The following is a 25203-nucleotide window of genomic DNA, read 5'->3' as shown; positions in this document are numbered from 1 at the left end:
TTCTATATAAATTTTCTGTTTTGGAAAGTAATTTAGTTTTTTCAAAGTCAATTTCGTGCCCTGTTTTTTTAATGTGCTGGACAAGGGAGGAAGTCTTTTCTTCTTTTTTAACTGCATTCTTATGTTCTGCAATGCGTGCGCTCACTCTTCGATTGGTTTGTCCAATGTATGTGGCTGCACATACATACCTACATATATATAGACACACACACACACACACACTCACACATGGCTCAAGCTACAAGTACCTTATCAATACAATCTCTGTTTTATCAGCATCGCCATGTTACTCTCTCAATTTCAACAGCACCTTTGAGTGAGAGATTGCGGAACTGATTTCAGGCAATCTTAAAAGATCTCCACAAATATTGTGGGATATTTAACCCATTTTCATATATATAGAGGCAAAAAGGAGCTTCAATATACCAGGGTGATCCAACAGAAAAAACATATAGCTCTTCCCTGGTACAAAGCTGAAAAGATCAGATCTGGTGGCCTAGAGGTTAATTCTCTGCCTTATAAGGCAGAAGCCCCAGGATCAAATCCCAATAAGGGTATGGCTAGCAGATGAGGCCAGAACAAGGCTGAAATAGCGCTATCCTATTCTCCCTTAATTTTAAATATTCAGCAAAAATATGTGATACATATATATGTGTGTGTATATATACATATACAGTGTTCCCTCGATTTTCGCGGGTTCGAACTTTGCGGAAAGTCTATACCACGGTTTTTCAAAAATATTAATTAAAAAATACTTTGCGGGTTTTTTCCCTATACCACGGTTTTTCCCACCCGATGATGTCATATGTCATCGCCAAACTTTCGTCTGCCTTTAATAAATATTTTTTAAAATAAATTTTAATAAATAAACATGGTGAGTAATAATCTGAATGGTTGCTAAGGGAATGGAAAATTGCAATTTAGGGGTTTAAAGTGTTAAGGGAAGGCTTGTGATACTGTTCATAGCCAAAAATAGTGTATTTACTTCCGCATCTCTACTTCACGGAAATTCGACTTTCGCAGGCGGTCTCAGAACGCATCCCCCGCGAAAAGCGAGGGAACACTGTATATATGAAAATGGGTTAAATATCCCACAATATTTTTGGAGATCTTTTAAGATTGCCTGAAACTTTTTGAATCAGTTCCGCAATCTGTCACTCAAAGATGCTGTTGAAATTGAGAGAGTAACATGATGATGCTGTTAAAACAGAGGTTGTATTGATAAGGTACTTGTGCCATATGTAACTATACAGAGGTTGTATTGATAAGCTTGAGCCATATGTAACTATCACTTGCACGACAAAGCTGTCTTTCCCATCCTTATTCACTTTCTATCTCATTTCAATTTAAATGTTATATCAATCTAGCTGCTCCATGCATCCAGTGAAGTAAGTTACAGTTCATGTTTTAATAAAACGTATTAGTTGGGAAAGCTACTACCAGGCTCCTTGTGATTTATCTGGTTACCGACATTCTCAAAGAATTCTTGAAGGATCAGTAAAGAATAATTTTGCAGAAATCTTGCCAATTGTTCTTAAGAAAGGCTAATTCAATATTGAACAATAAAATCAGTATGTGGGGGAATTAAAATATTTTATGTTTTGAAATAATGAAATTATATATACAGTATATAATTCTAAAAAAGCACAGTAATATAAACATTATAATGGTACATTATAATGGTACTATTACTAATCTGTCACATAGATGTAAAATAAAGTTTATCCCTTGAAAAGTATTAAAACACAGTATAAAATATGATCCTCCTGTTAGAACAAAACACAAAAAATTCCAAGCACATTTCAAATACACTTTTAGTACAAGAGATTCCTTAACTTTGAGTGAGATACTGCTGTTTTTTTCATGTCTTGCTTCAAAAAGAAACATTCTAATCAAGAACAGTTCTAAGACTAAGAGCCCCAATATGTTGTATAGACATATATCCATGATCTCTTATTTCTGATAATTGTAGATAATTGATTTTGATAATTATTTAGATACCTTTGTGTTTTCATCCAATCGCACCTTTCCTGTATGAGTTCCAAGTCCTTTGGAAGGTGAACGTTTCTGTATTTCAATTTGTTCAGTTTGTTCAGTCATCTGTAACTGTATTAACATTTCAAGTTGTTGCTTCAAATCAGCCAATTTTTCACGTACAGCAATAACTCTAAAAGAAGTGAAGTAAAAGATTGAAAAAATAGCGGGTAGACACCCAGATGAAAAAAAGAAACAGTGGCAACATTAGTTGCTAATGTAACACAAATTTAAGATAGTTTATGTTTTATATTATTCTAACTATTTTTATTAGGGAATTAGCTAAATATTGGAATGAGGAGGATTTTTCTATTCTATTTCTTTTCTCTCTCTCTCTCTCTTTGTTCTCTCCCTTTCTCTGTAAATAATGATGAATATGGATTTATAGAATGTTAGATACTGAGGTTTTGGTTTTGTTCTTTTCTTTTTCTCTCTCTCTCCTTTTCTTTGTTCTTTATTTTAAAGTTTAGTACTACTTTTAATGTTAAAGAGATGGAATTATGGGAGGGGAGGGGGAAGGTAGAAAGTAAAGAGATTCATTAAAGAACATTCATGATATGGACATTTGGTATATGTATATGGTTGTATACCCACCAAAAAAAACCCTCTAAAAAGGTATACAATAGAATTATAGTGATATTGTGCATATATGTGTAAGCTGTCACCTTGAATAATAAGATTAAGACCAGAACATTTTTGTTGTAGTTGCTGCCATTTAAAGTAGGAAAGAAGAGTTTTAAATATTACCCAGGATAATGCTGCAAAGAATTCAACATGGTTGAATTCAACATGGTTGTGGCCTGATAGACATGGCATGAAAAGATTAATTACAGACAATGATACAGACTGGAAATGATAATATTGCAGAATATAAGAAGGAAGTCATAGAAATGTTGGAGAAGGAGGAAGGGGGGGAAGAGGAAAATCAAGAGGAAATACTGAAATACTGTAGGAGAAGAAAATGAACATGAAAAAGCCCTCACATAGAAGTCGGAATGATTGCAATCAGATGGGTGAGGAGAGTGCAGCAAGGGGTACAGTACAGTATCCTGTTATATCCTGTGACATAACAGAGCAGCAAAACATGTAGGCAAGGATAGATCAGTATTTCAAAAGAAGATACACTATATTGCATCGGACGGGAAATGAACACTCAGACACCGAGCTGGGAATAAAGGGTCACTTTATTAAATATTAACAGAATGACCTGCAGGGGTCGCTAAATGGGGCAGAATTTCTTGAACACAACATACTTGGGCAACTAATGGGCATAATTCCATGCCTGGTCAGGGTGAGGCATGCCCTGCCTATACCCAGCCCGTAAAGCCACGCCCAGCATGTGGGAGGGCTCACCCTGCATGACCCGGAACCAGAAATGACGTAGATGAGCTCCGTCTGGTGAGGAAGCATGAGTTGTGTAGCGGGGATGCCAATCATCTTACAAAAGATGCCCAAAGGAGAACACACAGTTGCTACTTATATCCTTTCCGCCCCGTTTCTGCCATACATTGACCAATATAAGCATCAAATTGTTAAATCAAAACCTATTTACCAACAGATGCACCCCCTAAACATGATTCCATCTTGTTCGCCCAGGATGGAGTAGGCGGAGAAAACAATCTGAACTAATGTTCAGAGATTGCCAAAAATTCCTACTCGGCCCCCAATTGGGTGACCCATTAAACACCCTGGATTGAGCGGAAGGAGAGTGGGTGTTGATCCGCGTGGCCCCGAAAGAACTATAGAAGAACCAGGTTATTGGTTCTGGTGAAGAGCGAGAAGTTCCCAGATGCTGGGCTCCAGCATGACCAAATGCTTGGAAGAACAAATCTTTGTATCCAGTAATCCATTCAGATTGGATCTTGAACCAGATCACTGTTTACAAGTTGAATATTATGGAACCCAAAGCACCTAAAGTCTATACTACACTGCTCAAAAAAATAAAGGGAACAATTAAACGACACAGTATAACTCCAAGTAAATCAAACTTCTGTGAAATCAAACTTTCCACTTAGGAAGCAACGCTGGTTGACAATCAATTTCACATGCTGCTGTGCACATTCAACTTTGTACAGAACAAAGTATTCAATGAGAACATTTCATTCATTCAGTTCTAGGATGTGTTATTTGAGTGTTCCCTTTATTTTTTTGAGAAGTATACAGTATTTCTGCTACATATGCTGGAGTCAGCAGTGGGTTGCTCCTGGTTCAGACAGGTTCTTAGAACCGGTAGCAGGAATATTCTAATAAGAATGTAATATGGACAGTACAGAGATTTATCTGCATAGGCAAGCACTGAAAGTTCTCTCACATAAAACAACTACACCTACAGCCCCAATTGTATCAAGCCTTTCCCAAATTGCTTCTTTCTTGTTAAAGATTAGATTAGATTAGATTTATTGGATTTATATGCCGCCTCTCTCCGCAGACTCGGGGCGGCTCACAACAATGGTAAAAACAGTACATAGTAACAAATCTAATATTTGGCAATCTAAATTACAGTTTTAGGTTAAAAAGTCCAAGAAAAAAAGAAAAGAAACCCCAATATATAAAAAACAAGCACACAATCGAATCATACACAAAAATTACATGGGCAAGGGGGAGATGTTTCAATTCCCCCATGCCTGACGGCAGAGGTGGGTTTTAAGGAGTTTACGAAAGGCAAGGAGGGTTAACATATTAATTCTGTGAAAACATGCTTCACCTATATAAATGAAATTTTTAACCTACAGAAAAAAACCTTCCACAGTGCCGGTGTACCACCAGCTAAAACTTTTTCAGAGTTCTCATATTCTACAGAAGCTTTTTCTCTAAATATAAATTGAAAGCATCTATAGCACAAAATTAGGAAAAATATAATTTTGTATTATTATTATTATTATTATTATTATTATTATTATTATTATTATTATTGAGAATTTGTTTACTATACATAGTCTAAAGTAAATTTTGTTATCCTATAATTTTCTGTCAATTTGCACTATGTTTAATATTAAAAATATGTGTATTTCAGATTCTTATACTAGAATTATTGTTTCAGCAGATTTTCTGCTGATAAATGATGCTACCAGTACTTTCTCATTTCTTATTTGATAAATGTCATCTTCTGACATTTGATCTCCAGACTAATTTACTTATTCATTACTTCTAAATTCCCCATTGTAACACCACAGATGTTTCTTCAGTATGCATTGGCTGGGATTCAAAAGCTTATGATTAGTATTCTGTAGCTAAAGTACTTAATTCCCACTTTTCCCTTATATCACCTTAAAAGTCACCCTTGATTATCAGATAACATGCCTTGGGGCACTGACAATGTAGCTAGGGGACAAATAGAAATTACAACCCTTGAAGAATGTGCTACACATGTGCTCCTGCCCAGCACAGATTATTTGATTTTGTTACTGCTTTTGAACATTGATAAATGGCTGTTTTGACTATTCTTGTTAACCTTGACCACAAAATATCAACAAGGTCCACATTTTGTATGAAATAAACATACAAGAAACAAAATGAATTAAATTACCGGTTCAATGGGATCCACAAATAGCCACAGTATATGTTGGCTGAATTGAAGGAACTGATGGTGATAATTTTGACTGGTTTTAGATTATAAGCAAAAATGAACAAAACCTGCACAAAGAAGAAATACTTGATTTATATTATTGTTGAAATTGCATGTTTAATAATAGCTACAACATGATCTATATATATTTGTTACCCTATGATCCATATATAGTAATACATTAAAAAATGAAAGGAAATGTGCATATAGCTTTATGCTCATCTGCTTGCCCATCCAACAGACAACTTCTGCTAGATCATACGTCAATGACTAAAATGATATCGAATAGTCAACTACTCTCAGATCTATTAGCCATTAATCCTAGGAGAATTCAGATGACACTTATGGAACTGGAAAAGGCTTAACCTCCAAATCTCCTGAGAAATCTGGAACCCTGCTTGAATAACTTTTTTCCTGAGTTGCTTGCTTGTTGTAAATTTTCTTTTAATCAATTTTATCTGTAATAGAAAAATAATGTGGACCATGCATCCCACAAATGGACATTATAGGCATGTTGAATATATTTGCCACCTTGAGTTATTTGTAAAGATAATAAAGGTGGGTTATAACCAGGGGTGGGCTGCTAACTAGAATGCCTAATTGGGCTCATCTCTGCGGCTCTGGAGGTACCGTGAGTTTGAGCGGAATTATGCTTCTGCGCGGAAGGGGAAAAAACCCGGTGGAACACGGGCGCACCTGCATTTCTGTGAGCAATTCTGCTACCAGCAGAAGCATAATTCTGCTCAAACTCACAGTACCTCCAGAGCCACGGAGACGAACCCAATTAGGCCTTCTGGCTAGCAGCCCACCCCTGGTTATAAACAAACAAACATACAAATGTAGTAGATATGCACAGCAGCCCTGTATATTTAAAGCATTACATTTGTTACCATACCATAGTCTCTTCTTCATTTGCTGATTTTTCCAAAGAGGGAAGGTACCACTGCACGCAAAGTTCCTTCATGGGAGTACAGGTTGCTTTGTTTTCTGAATGCATGTCTATCTCAGATGCAAAAGTATTGGAAAGCATTTTCATAGATGGTGTTCTTTGAGAAATTCCATACGATCCTAAAATCCCCTAAAAGTTATATAACCATTTGTAAGAATATTTGACTTTATGTTTAAAACTATGAATTCGCTACATAATATTTCAAATAATTTCTGCAAAATGCTATTATTTTATTGCAATAATATACATCCAAGGTATGCTTATCTTTTAAGTAGTAGTATTGGATCTATCAGAGTGAGAGCTGTGGTCTATAAACATAAAGCTTTCGGTGTGTCCTTGCACAATAGATACAATGCCCTTGTTGAAATTAACATTGATATGAAGGGGGCAGATATCTCAACTGAGCAACGGATTGTGTTCCATGAGGAAGAAGTTGTTTTGGATAAGGGAAGGTGTGAATCAGGTGTTGCAAATCAGCCATGTCAGGTGAGCAAGGTGAAGAAGGATTTCCAGAGTTTGGGATAGGAACTTAGCAGGCCATAGTCTTACTTTTATCTATATATAAGGAGCAAAAAGGAAAAGGCCAGAAATAGCCAACACTACAGAAGATAAACTCTGAACTGGTATTTTTCTTTCCTTGAGGATTTGTCCAGTAAGCTGTTCATAAAGCACTCATTTTGCAATATTTTATGTCTGCTTGAAACTGTACTATTATAAAAACTATTAGAAACAGACTTCAGGCATTCAAAATACAACCTATATATCAGAAGTATTATATCAGAGGTCTTCAAACCTGGCAACTTGAAGACTTGTGGACCAACTCCCAGAATTCTCCAGCCAGCTATGCTGGCTGGAGAATTCTGGGAGTTGAAGTCCACAAGTCTTCAAGTTGCCAAGTTTGGGGACCGCTGTATTATATGATATCCTGTCTCCAATTTAGTTGGGCAAGAAATTCTACAATGTAAAAATGTCTTTTCCTACCTTCCCCAAAGAAAAAATGGCAAAATACAGGCTTTATTTATTAATTAAATTTATAGAGCCGCCCATCTCACCAGTTTAAGAATTTACTAGATATTGCTCAACTAGTAGATTAAATCTTCACAGCACAAGCAATTAATAACCACATCATAATCATATCATTATAAAAATAATTACATTTTCTTTTCTATTGTAAATTCTTTTTATTATTTATTGTGATGGTTCTTAATATTTAATAAAACATTTTTCTTTTCTGATGCCAGAAGAAACAAAATAAAACTCCTTTGGCGGTTTATGTAGAATAAATAAAAAAATATAATCCTTGTATTAGGTATCTTACACATTTTACAAACAAATGGAATATTATTTGTCAATACATTTTAAAATTATGATTAAATCTCAAGTTACCTTTCCAACTACACTCATGCTAAAGAAAGGCTTCTCCAACCCATACAGTTGTTTTGGAGAGTCTTGAAGACAGCAGCCAGAATAAATGGCCAAATTGCTTTTTAAAAAAGAATGAAGTTTTGCCAAGCGCAGAGCAATTGTTGTGTCAAACACCGAAGTAAACAGCATATCTTCTTTAACAAATAAGCCTTTTCCTGCTTTTGGGACAGCTGTGGAAAATAATAACAGTAAGGTATGTATGTATGTATGTATGTATGTATGTATGTATGTATGTATGTATGTATGTATGTACTGTATGTACTGTATGTACTGTATGTATGTATTTAATTTATTTAGCTGGAATTCTATAACAATATGTATGACCCAGAGAGCCGGGGTGGCGCAGCAGGTAAAGTGCTGTACTGCAGGCCACTGAAACTGACTGTAGATCTGTAGGTCAGCAGGTCAAATCTCATCACTTGCTCAAGGTTGACTCAGCCTTCCATCCTTCCAAGATGGGTAAAATGAGGACCCGAATTGTAGGGGCAATATGCTGGCTCTGTTAAAAAGTGCTATTGCTAACATGTTGTAAGCCACCCTGAGTCTAGGGAGAAGGGCGGGATACAAATCAAATGAATGAATGAATGAATGAATGAATGAATGAATGAATGAATGAATGAATGAATGAATAATTAAAAAATTACAAAATAGTTCATCTGTACTTCAAAGCAAATTTGAGACATTATTAATCAGGAGGAATAAATCAAAGTAAAGATTTTTCCATAATACTGTATTTCAGATAACTGCCAGGTCTGGCATCAATTTTTCTCCGATATTAGGACATTTAGAAATATTAATGGTAGTCCTTAGCCATATTTTTTCTTAGAATCTTTGATTCATCTAGATAACTTCTATTTACCTTCTCCTTATTTAGTGACTAAGTCCTGTTCCAGAGATCTGGTTGTTTAGTGAACACCTGAGACAGAAGGACACTGCAAAGATTACCAATTGCTGCTGTGTCATCCTGATAAAGTCCTCTCGTATAGTTACATCATTGTTATTCTCAGTCTGGCATGCGTTGAAAATTGGTTGTAAATATATACATTTGCAGAAAGTGAATTATATTACTTTTGCATTTGCATATGGCTGCAATTATAGATAGTTGCAAAATGTAGAGTGGTGTATTAGTCTATATTAATCAGCAGGGGTTCTTCCAGGGGTGAAATGCTCCTGGTTCGGGCCGTGCCTGCCAGTGGTCAAAGAGGCAGTAGCAACGGTAGTGCAAGATTTTGCCCGCCCACCCAGATGGCACCATTTGGGTTCTCTTACCCTCTGCGCATGCACAAAGTGTTCTGTGGATGCGCAGAGGATAAAAGAACTCAAATGGCAGCATCTGGACGAAACCTCAGCCTGCCGTCACTGCCGGCTCTCCAATCACCCGCAGGCATGTCTATACTGGGAGCATTTCACTCCTGGGTTCTTCTTACATTTTAGTGAAAACTGTTCCACCGAATTATCTAGAAATTCTATAGACCAAGCATGTCCATACTGTGGCTCACAGGCAACATGTGACCCTGGACAGCTAGTAATGCATCCCCACAAGATCACAAGCGTTTAACATTATTGTGTGATTTATTTACATTAATTATATTATATATTTTATATGTGACCCAAAATCATTCTGTGCTAGACATTGTATTCAGAGTATTAATACCTTTCTCAAGCAAAATATCAATTCTACATTGATTTAAAACATTGCCCAACACTACTTCCCCTGCTACTCCATTTGGACTATATATCCATTTATGTTAAAGTAATATAAATCTAATACCCACAAGAAGGGCAAAAGTAAAGGGGATTCTGGGGAATTGCATGATTTCCTAATGTTCTTTGGTGTTTGTGTACACTGGCTAAATTAAGTGGGGAGTAAAATTAAATCCTTTACGAAACTGAATTTTTAAAGGAAACACTTCTTATTTAATACATGAAAAGATGGATGGTAATCAATATATTTTAAAATGCATCTTTTTTATAATTAGAAAACAATAAAGCTAGTTTCCTTTGTGTAATTTATTAAAATACTGATGTGGAATATGGCTTTACCATTTTATAGAAACAACAGACCTGATTGTGGCACAATATTTAAACTCTAAGATGTATTACATTTTAGCAAAGCAAAGCTTCTTACCAGCCAGCGGACTCGGGTTCAAAAACCTGGTTAAGTACGTATGGTAGCGTAGTACATGAAGCCAAGGTATTTCCAGTTTGCCCTCGCCGTCTTTAGAAGCAACTTTTTCAACTCCGCTAAGGTCTGATTTTGTCTCTTGTACAGAACATGCCATGGGAATTTTATAAGTAACTTCGTATTTTCCTAGAATATTAAATATTTTTAAAAACCTGAAATAAAACACTGTAAGTAAGCAGTAAATTTTAAGGATTTATACTGTGCTAAATTTAGCAATAGAATTAGCTACAATACATAGGTGTAGACAGAGGCATACCTATGTCCAAAGATGTAATACAGATATGTAATACACAGGTAGCTTGTGATCATATTCCTCAATGGATAAAAATACAAGTATAATGTTTTGAGTCATTGTTTAATTGGATTCTACATATCTAATTTTAGGATGTATAATGAACAGATCATGTTTTAGGTCACATTTATACAGAATACTGAAAATTCATGAAGATTCTTCAAACATGAAGCCCCTCTGTTTCTGTTCCTGTAAGCATATTTTGGATAGCCTATGAATGCTACCCAATAATCCTCTGCCAATAGTGATGGCTTTCATTAGTACATGGCTATCTGACAAATCTGGTTTCCAGCAATTTCCTTTTGATCTTGCTAGATTTAGCTGTCTAAATCATGTATTTTGTAATATACAAACATGTGACAACCAATATAATTAATGCATTTTAAGCAGCAAAGTGATTATTTTTCCCCATATGTTTGATAGTACATTTGCTCAGTAGTGGGTTCTAAAACCTGTTGCTACTGGATTGTGCAAGCGCAAAAGCTTCTGTTCATGTGCAGAAGCATCCCGGGCGGGCGGGTGGTTGGAGCCTCCTGCCATTGGCACTGCTGGTTCGCCGAACCGGGCCAAACCAGGAGCAACCCACTGCTGCAATTTCTGTATATTTTAACAATTGCTTTATTTCACCAACTGATAGAATTGTGAAACAACTTATTACTGAAATACATGATGAACAAAACTTGTGAAGATTGGGATCAAGAACATAATAACATACTACTTGTACCATTTAAAACTAGTTCTATAGAGATAACTAGCAAATTAATTACATAATCTCATCCAGAAAAATATTGCAGTGTTCATAAACAATATAATTGAAATTAGATTTATATGGATTTGTTTATGACTCTAAGATGCAAACTTTTTATTACCTAAACACAACAACAAAAAATACCAATTTATTGTCACTCTGGCTTTTCTTTTTTTCCTGTCACCTAAAATGGACAGTCATGAACACTCTAATTTTCTACTATATCAACATTTAGACCAGGTAGCAATATACAATATGAAAAAGCAAATACCAGACAAAAAATCTTTGTAAGAAGAACTGAGATCCAGAAGAGCAAATTCAGGCATAATTTGTTGCACTTTTTGTCTCATCTGAAACAATTTAATAGCCTTTTTTCCAATTAATTGCTGAGAAGTTAGAATTGCTTCACTGACCTAGATTTAAAATAGTAAATAGAAGCCTTTAAATATTTAAAATTTGCAAATGTTAATGATTAAATGAACCTTTAAAATGTAAAATAATTTGAACAGCAATATTGCTGAAATCAGCCATTACGATTTCGTAGGTTTTAACATACGGTACCTTAATGATACAAAAATGATCTTAAAGTTGAAATTACAATGCTTGTCTAATAAAGGTAATTCTCATTTAGTGACTACTACTAGAACCAGCAACTAAGTTGTTAAGTGAATCAGTGATTATGTACACAATCTTTTTTTAACTTTCTTTTGCTTTACAGATCTGTTGAAAAATTGCTTTTTCATCACTATGAACTACCTGCACAGAAAAGATACAAAATACTGCCATTATATCCTTCTTTTATTCCTTTCAGTGTAAAATATAAATTCCCTAGAGTGTTTCTCCATCAGAAAGCTATGGGGGGAATAAGTGGAGATAAATCAGATTTAACAAAAAGCACCACAAACCTGTGCAGCACTTCTTACAGCAATCCAGGCTTGTACTCTGTATGTTTCAAGAACAGTCATATCCGTAGAACTATTTTGAAGTTTGCTATTAAACTGAATGTAAAAAAGATTGATTCAGGTTGGTACAAAATGATAAAATTATGAGAAAGAGCATCTGTGTACATTTTAAAAAATTATATTAGCTGAAAAACTTCTGAAATGCTATGAAAAAACAACCAGCCTTAAGGCAAACACACCCATCTCCTCTGAAATAAACAATAAATTGCTACTTAATGGTTCATGTTCATGTTCTTTTTGCTTATTCTCTGTCCCTTAAAAGGAATCGTAATTTTGTTTGCTTCTTTCAGTTCTCAGCAATTTCAGTACAGAATAAGCACTCTGAAACTCTGGCTAAGGTTCCTCAATATTGTACATGCTACTGTATCTTTCCCAAAAGTTCCTATCTCACATGACGTTAATTTTTTAAAATTATTTTCACTTTAAAAAAAAACAAATTCAGTATGCTGCAAAGAGAAAGATGAGCATCGCTAAGTATGCCTGCATGTTTACTCCAAATAAAATGACATGTCAGAATTATAAAGAGCAAGAAGGATGGAGAAGTAGGATGGAGGCTGTTAGGGTCTGGATGGGTGTCAACAGGCTCAAACTCAACCCTGATAAGACGAAGTGGCTGTGGGTTTTGCCTCCCAAGGACAATTCCATCTGTCCGTCCATTACTCTGGGGCGGGAATTATTGACCCCCTCAGAGAGGGTCCACAACTTGGGCGTCCTCCTCAATCCACAGCTAACATTGGAACATCATCTTTCGGCTGTGGCGAGGGGCGCGTTTGCTCAGGTTCGCCTGGTGCACCAGTTGCGGCCCTATTTGGACAGGGAGTCACTGCTGATAATCACTCATGCCCTCATCACCTCGAGGTTTGACTACTGCAAAGCTCTCTACATGGGGCTACTTCTGAAAAGTGTTCGGAAACTTCAGACCGTACAGAATGCGGTCGCGAGAGCAATCATGGGCTTCCCTAGGTATGCCCATGTCTCAACAACACTCCGCGGCCTGCACTGGCTGCCAATCACTTTCCGGTCACAATTCAAAGTGTTGGTTATGACCTATAAAGCCCTACATGCCATCGGACCAGAATACCTCCGGGACCGCCTTCTGCTTCACGAATCCCAACGGCCGATTAGGTCCCACAGAGTTGGCCTTCTCCGGGTCCCATCGACTAAACGATGTCGGCTGGCGGGGCCCAGGGGAAAAGCCTTCTCTGTGGTGGCCCCAGCCCTCTGGAATCAACTCCCTCCAGAGATTCGAACAGCCCCCACCCTCCTCGCCTTCTGTAAAATGCTAAAGACCCACCTTTGTCGCCAGGCGTGGGAATAATTACCCCCCCTTTTGTTATGTTTTCAACCTCTATTGTATGATGGACTGGGTTGAATGTGTATGATTGTGTAGCTGGGGATTTTATTATAATATTGGTTATGTTATTAATATTTTAAATTTTTACTATTGGATTTGAAATGCATTGTGTTATTGTTATGTTGTGAGCCACCCTGAGTCTTCAGAGAGGGGCGGCATACAAATCTAATTAATAATAATAATAATAATAATAATAATAATAATAATAATAATATAAAAATAAATATATTTGCAATAGTGATGAATAAATATATTAAAGATTTCAAGTTACAAATTTCCTGAAGTGTCCTAAGCATTAAATAATATACTTCAATCATTAATACCTTAGCAGCAGCAATAGCACTTAGACTTATATACCGCTGCACAGGGCTTCACAGGGCGATTTACAGAGTCAGCATATTGCTCCCAACAATCCAGGTCCTCATTTTACCAACCTCGTAAGGATGGAAGGCTGAGTCAACCCTGAGACTGGTGAGATTTGAATTGCCAAACTGCTGGCAGCCAGTGATCAACAGAAATAGCCTATGTTTGAGAAAGGGGTTTAATTGTGCAGATTATTGTGGTGTTGTACGCACAACCTGGCTTACCTGAAACAACCCAGTTTGATGATAATATTATCAGCATGCAAACAATGAAAAGGTGAACACTAAGCTCCCAGAAAAGCATTGACAGCTTGTTGAGCAGCCCTGAGCAAAGGCAAAATGTTTTAGGTAGATCCCTCTGGGTGATGTTTTATTATTTTTCTGTTCCTACTAGATCAACATGCTATCCAAACTATCTCCGAGATGTGATTGATGAGTAGAAACAATGTAATTTACTTGGCCATGGGTTCTTGATTGATTCTTCCCCCACCCCCTTGTCATCCTCGGTCAATTTACTTCCTGTGAATGTTTTTCGAAGTTACTTTAAACAGTTCACTGGGGGGGGTGGAGGGGGGAGAGATGTCAGATTTGGTAATGAATGCAACTTACTAGGGATTTATTTATTTATTTATTTATTTATTTATTATTTGATTGATTGATTGATTGATTGATTTGTATGCCGCCTCTCTCCGTGAACTCGGGGCGGCTAACAACAGTGGTAAAAACAACATGTGACAATCCAATACTAAAAACAGCTAAAAACCCTTGTTATAAAACCAGTCATACATACAAACATACCATGCATAAATTGTAGAAGCCTAGGGGGAAAGAATATCTCAGTTCTCCCATGCCTGACGGCAGAGGTGGGTTTTAAGGAGGTTACGAAAGGCAAGGAGGGTGGGGGCTATTCTAATCTTCTTTTACCATGAAAGTGGGAACTTAAAGTATCCTAAACACATAATGCAAGGGGATGATGTTAGAAACTGGGACTTTCCTGAAAACAGCAGCTAATGAGAAGAGAATTCCCTGCCAGATAAGCTAAGGCAATGAAGGGCTCCCGGAGGCAGGTGCAGGCACATATGTGTCCAGCATGCACAGCCGTGCGCATTTGTAAGAGATTTGGCTTCCTGCGCACGCGCAGAAGCTGAGTCTTGCACAAGGATGGTCCCACGTGTGAGATTGTGCCGATTTTGGGCGATTTCTTTGCTTCTGCGCATGAATCCTACACATGTGCAGAAACCGAATCTCATACCGATGCGCATACCCGCCCACTGGTCAGCTGGAACTGCGCGTGCAGCTCCATTCTTCCAACTGGGACGGTGCACCTGACCATACCAGCTGCAGCCCAATACTGAGCTAAAGGAAGACTGAAGTATTTTTATTTAGTTTCAATTACTTCTTGTTGGCATTAAGCCAATTGCAGGCTGGTTTCATGTCTTCACACTAGATAATCAGAAAACAAACACGTTTACAAACAAAGTGGCTTCAAAAAGAGAGTTCCAGTCTCTTTTGCAGTCAAAGGAAGACAGAGCCACGTCAGGGACCTGACTGAAGGAAGTTGTTCCACAGAAAACTAGCAGAATCAATTGGAGCTACAAGATCTGCTGGCATGGAGCAGATCATTTCAGGCCACTTCTGCTAAGCCCATATATAAACATCCCCTTAATGTGGGATATTCAGGAAAATATCATTTCCAAAGTATAGCATTCCAATTATTCTTGAGCTGGGTGAGTGGTGGCAGGGGCTGGGGGAGAGAGAGGAGAGAATCAGAGGCCTGAAGATATATAGTCAAAGACTTATTAATGTGTTGTCCTTACACCAGGCAAGGAAGCTATGTGGATTTGCGCTTAGATATTCCACATCAATATTTCAGGGATCAACTTAATGCAGTTCTTCTCAACATGAGATCCTTTCATAAGGTCCACAAAGTCAAATAAATATTTTAACATTTCTCAATTTTAATTTCTAAATTCATCAACATAAATCAAAGCTCCTTGGAGTCATCAATCAATTTCAAAAATATAAAGTGGTCCTGAAACCAAACAAGTTGAGAACTGCAGGAATAGTATCTGTAGTGTGTGCGTATGTATATATGTATGTATGTACGTATGTATAATTTTATATGCCACCCCTCTCCTTAGACTTAGATTTACAACATGTTAGCAATAGCACTTTTTAACAGAGCCAGCATATTGTCCCCACAATCCAGGTTCTCATTTTACCCACCTCGGAAGGATGGAAGGCTGAGTCAACCTTGAGCCGGTGATGAGATTTGAACCGCTGACCTACAGATCTAGCAGTCACCTTTAGTGGCCTGCAGTACTGCACTCTACCCACTGCACCATCTCAGCTCATATATGTAGTAGGGTCTGTAGGGTACTACCCTATATTATATATATGTATATATAATATACACAGTAGCAGGAATTAAGTAAATAATATCAAATGATAATGACAGCAACATGATTTAAATTATCTATCTACCTATTATCTATCCATCTATGCATGCATCCATCCATACACACAAGCACACACACACACACACACATAAACAAAGAGAGAGACATACATTCTTCATTTGATCTTTGCGCCATGACTCATTGAACAATTAGGAGGAGCAACTGGATCATTAAATAGAGCAGTTGCTAGGATTGATCGCCAATTTATTGTTTCTCACCATTGTAAATGTGAACAATTACTTAACAAAGGCTGCTGTATAGTAGTGGGTTTCAATTACCTTCACAACTGATTTGCTATTGGGAGCCTGGGGTCCTTCTGTGCATGTGCAGGGTGGTGGGCACAGCCTCTCTCCACTGCCGCTATCAGTTTGCCTGATCTAGGGTGAACCGGTAGCAAACCAGCACCTTTGCTGTACATATAATATTGATTCTTATGCAACAATGCTGGGATTTCAATCACATTTCCTTGCTCACTGTCTTGACATTTTGACTCCTCCCATCAATTCAACTTCATGCAAACCAGATGTAGAAATGTTGCACAAAGCAATAACAATGTCTCTATATTCAAACACATATCTTTATAGACCTGTAATATAATACTAAACTTGATGTTTATATATATGGTTAGCCTTAAAAACAATTCTACATACCTTCTGCTTAAATGTTCTTCCTTTCACAGTACCTGAAGTTGGAGACTCTTCCTTATTTGTACATAAATAAAAGTAAATCAGTGCTATTTCCATATATGATCTTCTTATTAATCTGCAAAAAATAAATGAAAATCAACGGATCCAAACATCTTGGATTAGCATTTGACAAACACTTATTTATATTTTTAGTGAATACGTTTTATTCATCCAAGTCTTTTAAATGTCTCATGGTGTGAACTTTTCAGTGTAAATTGTATGTTTTAATTATTGTTTTCTTTTAACTGACATACTAATCTAAAGAACATAGGGGGGAAAACTGCTCACCCATAGTGCTGGTAACTCAGCAGGCTTAAACATATGGCATCCAGCAAGCTGTCAACAGCTGATTCTGATTTATTAAAACCTAATGAATCAAGTTGTCGTTCTATTCTTCCTAAAAATGACACATGAATTTATTTAAAGAGATTTGTTTTTCCTGATAGAGCTAATAAAGCAGAATACTATTTTCTTTTAAATTATATTTTCTGAAGAATTTTCTAAAAAGGCAATGACAAGGAAAAGAGAAAAAAATAAAGAAAAATAAAACACAAATGATGAAATGGAGTTTACAAGTATCAAAGAATTAAATTTCGATGTTAATCTCATTAATTAGTTTTAAGAACTTAAACTATAGAAAACTATAAACTACAGATCACTGTTAAAATCCAATATATGAATATCAATAGTCGGAATCAACACAATATAAATCATAATATAAAATTAAGAATGACAGTAAATTCTATTAAGCAACTGAAATTCCAATTTCATCTAATGGATTATAAAGATCAAGCATATCAAAATTTTATGTTTAAAAAAAACCTCAAACTTATGCCACAAGTACATATTTACAATTGTAATCCGAAAGTTTCCAGGTTCAATTAAATTCTGCATCAGATTTACTTTTAGGATAGAATACAAAGTTGATGTAGGAGATGGCCAGGCTGAGTCTGAAGAAGGGTTCAAACATATCATCATTCAATAAAACCCTTTATGTTCACAAGAGATTTAAGATTAGCCCACCTTCCTATTTTTTAATTCTTATTTACCACCAATTTGCTTCGACTGGTAGTAAGTAGTTCAGAGCTCTACTGGTAGTAGAGAGCTTAAACTTGCAATATGTAAATATATATATAAACTTGCCTGGATTTTCTGATTTCCCTGAGGCTTGACAGTTATTGGATATCAAGACATACATTCATAAATAAGCCACTCATCTGCAGAAGAAACTATACATACAATACTTTGCAATAGGAAGCACAGAGTATACAACACAGAATGTACTATAAACTGTTAGGGAGCTAGGTTACCAACTCTCTAGATCTGAGATGCAACATGAAATTTGAGCAATCCTTTGGAAAAAAACAAGTTATATATTACCTTTTCGAAAAAGAAGTTCTGCTTCTAGATCTAAATCTTCTCTTATTGATGCTATGGAAAGATTTAGTGCTGTTTCTTTGTATTGTAGGGCTTTTAACCACTGCAACTCACTTTGTGGTTTGGATTTACATGACAATTCTAATGTTAAGGTATGCCCTAGAAATCAATTTACAGGAAATTATTTCACCAATTATTTCTAAAGCAAAATAAAAGATACTGAATAAATGAAATGTAGCCCCTTAATACAAAAAATGAATTATCCCAGACAACAGTTAAGCAGATAATTTTACAACCAGCTCATTCCTGAAAACAGGAAAACCTGGTAGTCATGAGAGAATGTACTGAGAAAAGAAGCAACAGATCAATTAATTTCTTCAGCTCTGCCTTTTAAAAAGAGGTGCTACAACTCAAAGCAAAGCTTCTGATCTTACAAAAGTGAAAAAAATTGGAGTGATAAAGTGATTGGTTTGAACGTGTTGCTGTTGCAATGGAGCTTGGGGTTTTATGGTTTTTATGTTGTGGATTTTTAATTTTGTGAGTCACTTGTGTGTGAGTTGGGTAGCCATATAAATGTGTTAAAATAAAATTTATCTAGCTTCCACATGTGACTAAGAATTTGTTTCTATGTTTGACCGAATAATTACAATTTCTCTTTTATATAAAAAAGATTATTTTAATATAAATTCATTAAACATTATTCTGTTCATTTTATATAGTTTACATCTGGTGTAAATTATCAAAAATATGAAGCACAAAATATTTGTAGGCATAGTAAGTTATAGTAAGTCATACATTATCATGCTGATGTTTTACCTTACAATGTTTTTATTTGTATTGATGCTAGCCAAAAATATATAGTAAAATTTAAAATATGAAATTAATAGATTCCACATACATTAAACTCTTTAAGTTTATTAAATAATCTTCAGAAACAACAGACACTTGAATTGTATTAAAAAGTTCTTACCAATTCTAATTTTGACTTTTGCTAATAATGAGACATGTGGCAGGTATATGTTCATCATAGGCATTTTTAGAGTTGTTAAAGTAGGATCTTGATCATTTTGTTCAAGTGATTGCCCCAAAATAAAAAGCTGTTGAAAATGTCAAACTTTGTAAATGAAAGATATGCAAATTATCAAATTATCCTAAAGGACAAACCCTTTAGCCCCATAATAACTCATGGGCTACAACACGGGATATCAATTTACCGAATAGAGAAAAATAGAAGGGAATGGCTGAAAAATAAGAAATCACCTAGATATATCTCCATGTCTAAATAGATCATTTCCCACTGAAGTGTCCATAAGAAAAGAAAAAAGTACTTTCCTTTTTTTTAAAAATACCAAAACAATATCAGGATTTGACTTTGGTCATCTATGTCTTCTGAGCCCCTATATCACCACAAATTTAAATTTGTATTATATAGAGATAATTGGAGGGGAAATAGCTTCAAAATTCTCTGATGAGGGTTCATGCTCATTAAGCCCTGATCAATAACTGTTTAGAGAAAAAAAATTAATAGAGATCTGTGGGAATGAAGAATACTCCATGATACGGTATTATAGAAAGAGCTCAGCTAATACTGTTTTCAACTAAATAAAACAAAGACTTGTAATTAGTATGAGTGTATCTAATTCACAGATTTCAAATATATCCCCCAAAATAATCCATTCATTGTAAACTAGTTTCAATAAATTAAAAAAGATTATATTTTCTTCAGATTGAACAACTGAATGGCAAATCAAGAGCCTATTGTTGTGAGCCGCCCCTAGTCACATTGTTGTGAGCCGCCCCGAGTCTTCGGAGAGGGGCGGCATACAAATCTAATAAAGTAGTAGTAGTAGTAGTAGTAGTAGTAGTAGTAGTAGTAGTAGTAGTAGTAAAGGATCTGGATCAAGGAGATCAGGATCAGACCCACAATCTGACAGTAACTTTACCAATCTTTCTATCATTTTTTTAACCTATCCATATACATACACTTGCATTTACCAAATACAAATGTGATAAAAGGAACATACATTTATGCTAATAGTTTGAAATGCAATCTGTTCGTAAAGCATGGTCTAGTGTTGATCAAAATGGTAAAAGGTTCCTGCCATGCAATCCATCTGAACTGCATACTTGACCCAATTTCAAAAACAAAATTAAATGTGATTTGATTTCTGGTTTCATTTTGTATTTAACATTCAATTTCAAACTTAAAAATGCAGTAGCTGAGGATAAGACTGATGAAAACCATCAAAATTTAAGCCTTTCCAGTGAAGCTGTGGTCAGTCTATTCGTATTTAAGCAATGAATACTTAAAAATATAGTGACATTCAATTATTGGTATATACTTACCTGTTTAATAATTAGTGCGTGTGCCTCAACTAATACATTGAACTGGTCAGTTTCAGATGATTCTGAACCATCCTCTTTTTCTGTTCTCATTATGTCAGCTAGCAGAAGCATACTCTGTACTAATGTTAAATTAGCTGGTGGAGAAATCAGCGTCTTTTCTTCAAGCAATTTGATTATATTCTGTGTGAACAGAAGATATGATAGATGATAAACAGAAAGACAGACAGACTCAGATAGATCTACATCTTCAGCTCTCAAATTCTGTTACCAAAGACTAAGTTTATCCTGTTTTCTATCACTACTCTTCTGCCGGCAATAGTCCTGTTTTATAGGTAGATGTATGCAATTCGTGACTGAAGTACAGTATATATAATCCTAACCCTCTTAGTTTGTGCAGAGTTTTGAACAGTGCGCTCCTCAAAATTAGATTCGATTAACAGCATGGTTGTTGTTCAATTAACCTACTATACAAATCTAACAGCTAAGATACAATCTTCTTTGATGCAGCATTTATTTATTTATTTATTATTTATTTATTTATTGTATGCCGCCCCTCTCCGTAGACTCGGGACGGTCAACAACAATAATAAAAATAGCATATAACAAATCTAATATTTAAAATAACTAAAAACCCTTATTAAAAACCAAACATACACACAAACATGCCATGCATAAATTGTATAGGCCTAGGGGGAAGGAATATCTCAATTCCCCCATGCTTGACGACAGAGGTGGGTTTTAAGGAGCTTACAAAAGGTGAGGAGGGTGGGGGCAATTCTGATCTCTGGGGGGAGCTGGTTCCAGAGGGCTGGGGCCGCCACAGAAAAGGCTCTTCCCCTGGGTCCCGCCAAACGACATTGTTTAGTTGACGGGACACGGAGAAGGCCCACTCTGTGGAACCTAACTGGTCGCTGGGATTCATACTCACTCCATGCAAACATTGTATGACAACCAAATGCCTGAAAATGTTATTTCTGCATTTTCCTTCAAATACTGAAACTATTAGGCAGTAATAATTAATCTCAGGTTATTTTACTGTAAAATGCAAATTAAATTATGAACAGCATCAAAATTCATCCGTTTTATAAGAATGATACTGGGAAATAATTGATAATTTACTGTTGTGTTAATACCTCTAAGTGAAGCTTGATATCAGCCACTGGTAGTCTTTCTTGAAGGCCAAGTATAACGGCTTGCATGGTAATTTCAGCGAGAGTCTCAACATCATTGAATGCTTCAGCTTCCACCTGTACTTCATTAATCAGACTAGAACACTCTGCTAATTCATTTTCTTGAAGAAAAGTAAAATAATACCATCAGGAATAATTATGGTACAAAGTATCATTTTATAATACTTTATTATTGTAATTGATATAAAATATGTTTAAGCACATCCAACATAGTTCTTAATATTATTTTATGAGAAATATTAACAAAAGTATATTACTTTTATTATCTCAATACAGCACATGTAGACCCCACTTAACTATGGTAATTGGGATCAGAATGTCCCTTGCTAAGTGATGCAGTAACTTTAAGTGAATTACCATGGGACATTAAATGAGAACTCCACATAATTGCAATTGCTGACTCTTGTAGGATTTCCCATTGATTTTGCTTGTGGGAGGCCTGTACAAATTGAAACATTGCAAAGATCAGAAACCTTGACTGGTTTCTGAACATCCAAATCCTGATCACATGGCTATAAAATCACTGTGATAGCTGTAATTTTGATGAAGCCATAAGTATCGTTTATTTAGTTCCACGGGAGTGTGACTGGTTGCTGAACAAGTAGTTGTTAACCAAGGAACCACCTACAGAGATTTACAATGTTACTTGAATGCTCAAGACAACTCAATGTCTAATTATGATAATTCATAAAGGTTTATAGTGCTAGCAAGATGCAATGAAATCAGCTTCTACAAAAAAAAAATAGTACCGTATATACTCAAGAATAAGCTGACCCGATTATAAGCCGCAGCACCTACTTTTGCCACAAAAACTGGGGAAACTTATTGACTTGAGTATAAGCCTAGGGTGGAAAATGCAGTGGCTGTTTAATAACCCTATAGGCTGGTACAGGCATGTAATTGTGCCCCAATATGCAGGGATAGGCATTTATAGGCAGGTAATTGTCCCCCTAAGGCAGGTATAGGTATTTATAGGCAGGTATATTATTATTATTATTATTATTATTATTATTATTATTATTATTATTATTATTATTATTAATTAGATTTGTATGCCGCCCCTCTCTGCAGACTCGGGACGGCTCACAACAACAATACTCTACGGAGAGAGGTGGCATACAAATTAATTAATTAATTAATTAATTAATTAATTAAAACAATGTATAACAAATCTAATAATTAAAAGTCACTAAAAACCCCTTATGTCCCGCCAAAGCAGGTAAAGGCAAAAAAAATGCAAGTACTTACTTCAATCCCCCACTGCTCCGCCTCTCCGGTGCTCCGCCTCCCTGCCGCTTTGTCTTCTTGCCGGCACAGAGCACATGATGTCATCCCGCCGCCTGTCCGGATTCCACTGTGGAGCAGGGAGCGTTCACTCTCTGCTCCGCAGTGGTATCTCTTCCCTTGGATGTGCTCCCTGAGGAGTCACGTATAACTGAAGTGTCCCTGCCGGCGCTCAGGCCATCACAGTGCCCGAGCGCTGTCAGTGACTCAAGTATAAGCCGAGGTTGGATTTTTCAGCACATTTTTTTGTGCTGAAAAACTCGGCTTATACTCGAGCATATGCGGTATTTCTAGACATGGAAGTAATCATGGGGGGAAATGCATACATATATAAATATTTCTGAAGAGCTAACACAGATAGCTTTGAGAATTAAATTTGGTTTATTCATTTAGCTGACTTGATATACCATTGACTACTGATTACCTTTCATTACTTCAATGCCTCTTGCCTGTGCCGTAATTGCAATCACTAATGCCAAACGACATTTTAGCCATATGTGTATATTCAAATGTTCTCGTGCTGTTACACACTGAATTAGATTGGAATCTTCAGTAGAATTCCTTCCATCATTTCCCTGGTCAAAAGGGGGAAATGAACTGATTATAGGTTTAATGTTCAATTGTTCTATAACAGATTAATGCATTTTAACATATAGAGAATGACTCTTATATATCATGCTTACTAAAAAAAATTGTTAAGTTTAAAATATATAGGCTTCATTATGCCACATGGAATACTTCTGTATTAAATTAAAAATCCATAAAATAACAATAGAATAATTTAAAAAGTATTTTAATATTTATTATAAAGTTGTGGCCCATATGCTCTCAGCACTATCCTCCCTCATCAACTTAACAAAATATGAATACTGAAATATACCTTATCTGTTTTCTCTGTATCTTTTTGAGAATTAGATGTATCTAAGAAAACCTCTGCATCTTGCAGAAGTTTGATTGCAGAAAAAACCTGTGCAGCACTGTAATCAAAAACACAATTATATGTATAAATTCATTTTCTATAGATTATGCAATAGTTTACCAATTTCCACTCATTTACTTGTTGTTGTTGTTTTTGGCATTTTTTTTCCATCAGTCCATACATTAATCCAGTGTTTCCCAACCTTTTTTGAGCCACGGCACATTATTCACATTTACAAAATCCTGGGGAACATTGAGCGGGGGGGCAGGGGGACCCTAAAATAAGTTTGGACAAAAACTCTCTCTTCCTCCCTTTCGCTCTATTTCTCTCTCTCTCCCTCTTTCTCTCTCTTCCTTCCTTCCTCTTTCTTTCCCTCTCTCTCTCCATCCCTCTTTGTTTCTCCCTTCCTTCCTCTCTTTTTTGCTCTCTTTCTCTCTCCCTCCTTCCCTCCCTCTATGTCTTTCCTTCACCCTCCTTCTCCTCTCTTTCTCTCTCTCTTGCTTTCTCTCTCTCTCTCTTGCTGTCTTTCTCTCTCTATCTCTCTCCCCCCTCTCTCCCCCTCTTTCTCTCTCTCTTTCTTGCTATCTCTCTCTTTCTCTCTCTCTCCCCCCCCTCTCTCCCCCTCTCTTTCTCTCTCTCCCTCTCTTGCTATCTCTCTCTTTCTTTCTCTCTCTCTTTCTCGTACACCATGCCACAGCAACCGCATTGGGCAGTAGCCGTGAGGCGGCGGCAGGGTGGTCAGCTGTGAGGTGGAGCTCCGGAATGGAGGCACCGATGGCGGCTGGACGTGTTGCATGATGCCGTACATGCTGGCGTTGCGCTGGACATGGGCGTGGGGCTGGAGCCTCCGTCCCGGCCCAGCCAGCAGGCAAGTGCCAGCCACGCAATGCCAACATGTACGGCGTACAGCAACATGTCCAGCCGCCGCCATTGGTGCCTCTGTCCTGGAGTTCTAGCTCGCAGCCGCCCACCCTGCCGCCGCCCAGCAGCTACTGCCCGGTGCCGCTGCTGCCGCCGCCCTCCCACTACCACCGCCCTCCCACCGGGCCCTAAAGCTCACCTGCCA

The 25203-nt window shown here is 36.7% G+C and overlaps 1 protein-coding gene across 5 annotated transcripts in view; it reads right to left on the bottom strand.

Moving 5' to 3' along the window:
- CFAP54 (cilia and flagella associated protein 54) overlaps positions 1 to 25203 on the bottom strand; it is a 175143-nt gene that overhangs the window by 8415 nt on the left and 141525 nt on the right. For 2 of the 5 annotated variants that reach the window (XM_070755886.1, XM_070755887.1), the window contains 15 exons: positions 24099 to 24195; positions 23643 to 23793; positions 21878 to 22035; positions 20745 to 20924; positions 19369 to 19495; positions 18402 to 18557; positions 17310 to 17418; positions 16986 to 17097; positions 12104 to 12196; positions 11470 to 11611; positions 10102 to 10284; positions 7935 to 8143; positions 6495 to 6677; positions 5561 to 5667; positions 2002 to 2167 (listed from right to left, as the gene is read on the bottom strand). In XM_070755886.1, coding sequence (XP_070611987.1) covers positions 2002 to 2167; positions 5561 to 5667; positions 6495 to 6677; positions 7935 to 8143; positions 10102 to 10284; positions 11470 to 11611; positions 12104 to 12196; positions 16986 to 17097; positions 17310 to 17418; positions 18402 to 18557; positions 19369 to 19495; positions 20745 to 20924; positions 21878 to 22035; positions 23643 to 23793; positions 24099 to 24195 — 2173 coding nt within the window. Of the gene's footprint in view, positions 1 to 2001; positions 2168 to 5560; positions 5668 to 6494; positions 6678 to 7934; positions 8144 to 10101; positions 10285 to 11469; positions 11612 to 12103; positions 12197 to 16985; positions 17098 to 17309; positions 17419 to 18401; positions 18558 to 19368; positions 19496 to 20744; positions 20925 to 21877; positions 22036 to 23642; positions 23794 to 24098; positions 24196 to 25203 lie in introns of those variants that run through there. The other 3 variants (XR_011559487.1, XR_011559488.1, XM_070755889.1) reach the window with 3 other exon arrangements.

The sequence above is a fragment of the Erythrolamprus reginae genome, chromosome 6 (assembly GCF_031021105.1).
Source record: "Erythrolamprus reginae isolate rEryReg1 chromosome 6, rEryReg1.hap1, whole genome shotgun sequence".
In the NCBI taxonomy this organism is placed as follows: Eukaryota; Metazoa; Chordata; class Lepidosauria; order Squamata; family Dipsadidae; genus Erythrolamprus; species Erythrolamprus reginae.
This window is presented reverse-complemented; position numbering and strand designations above follow the sequence as displayed.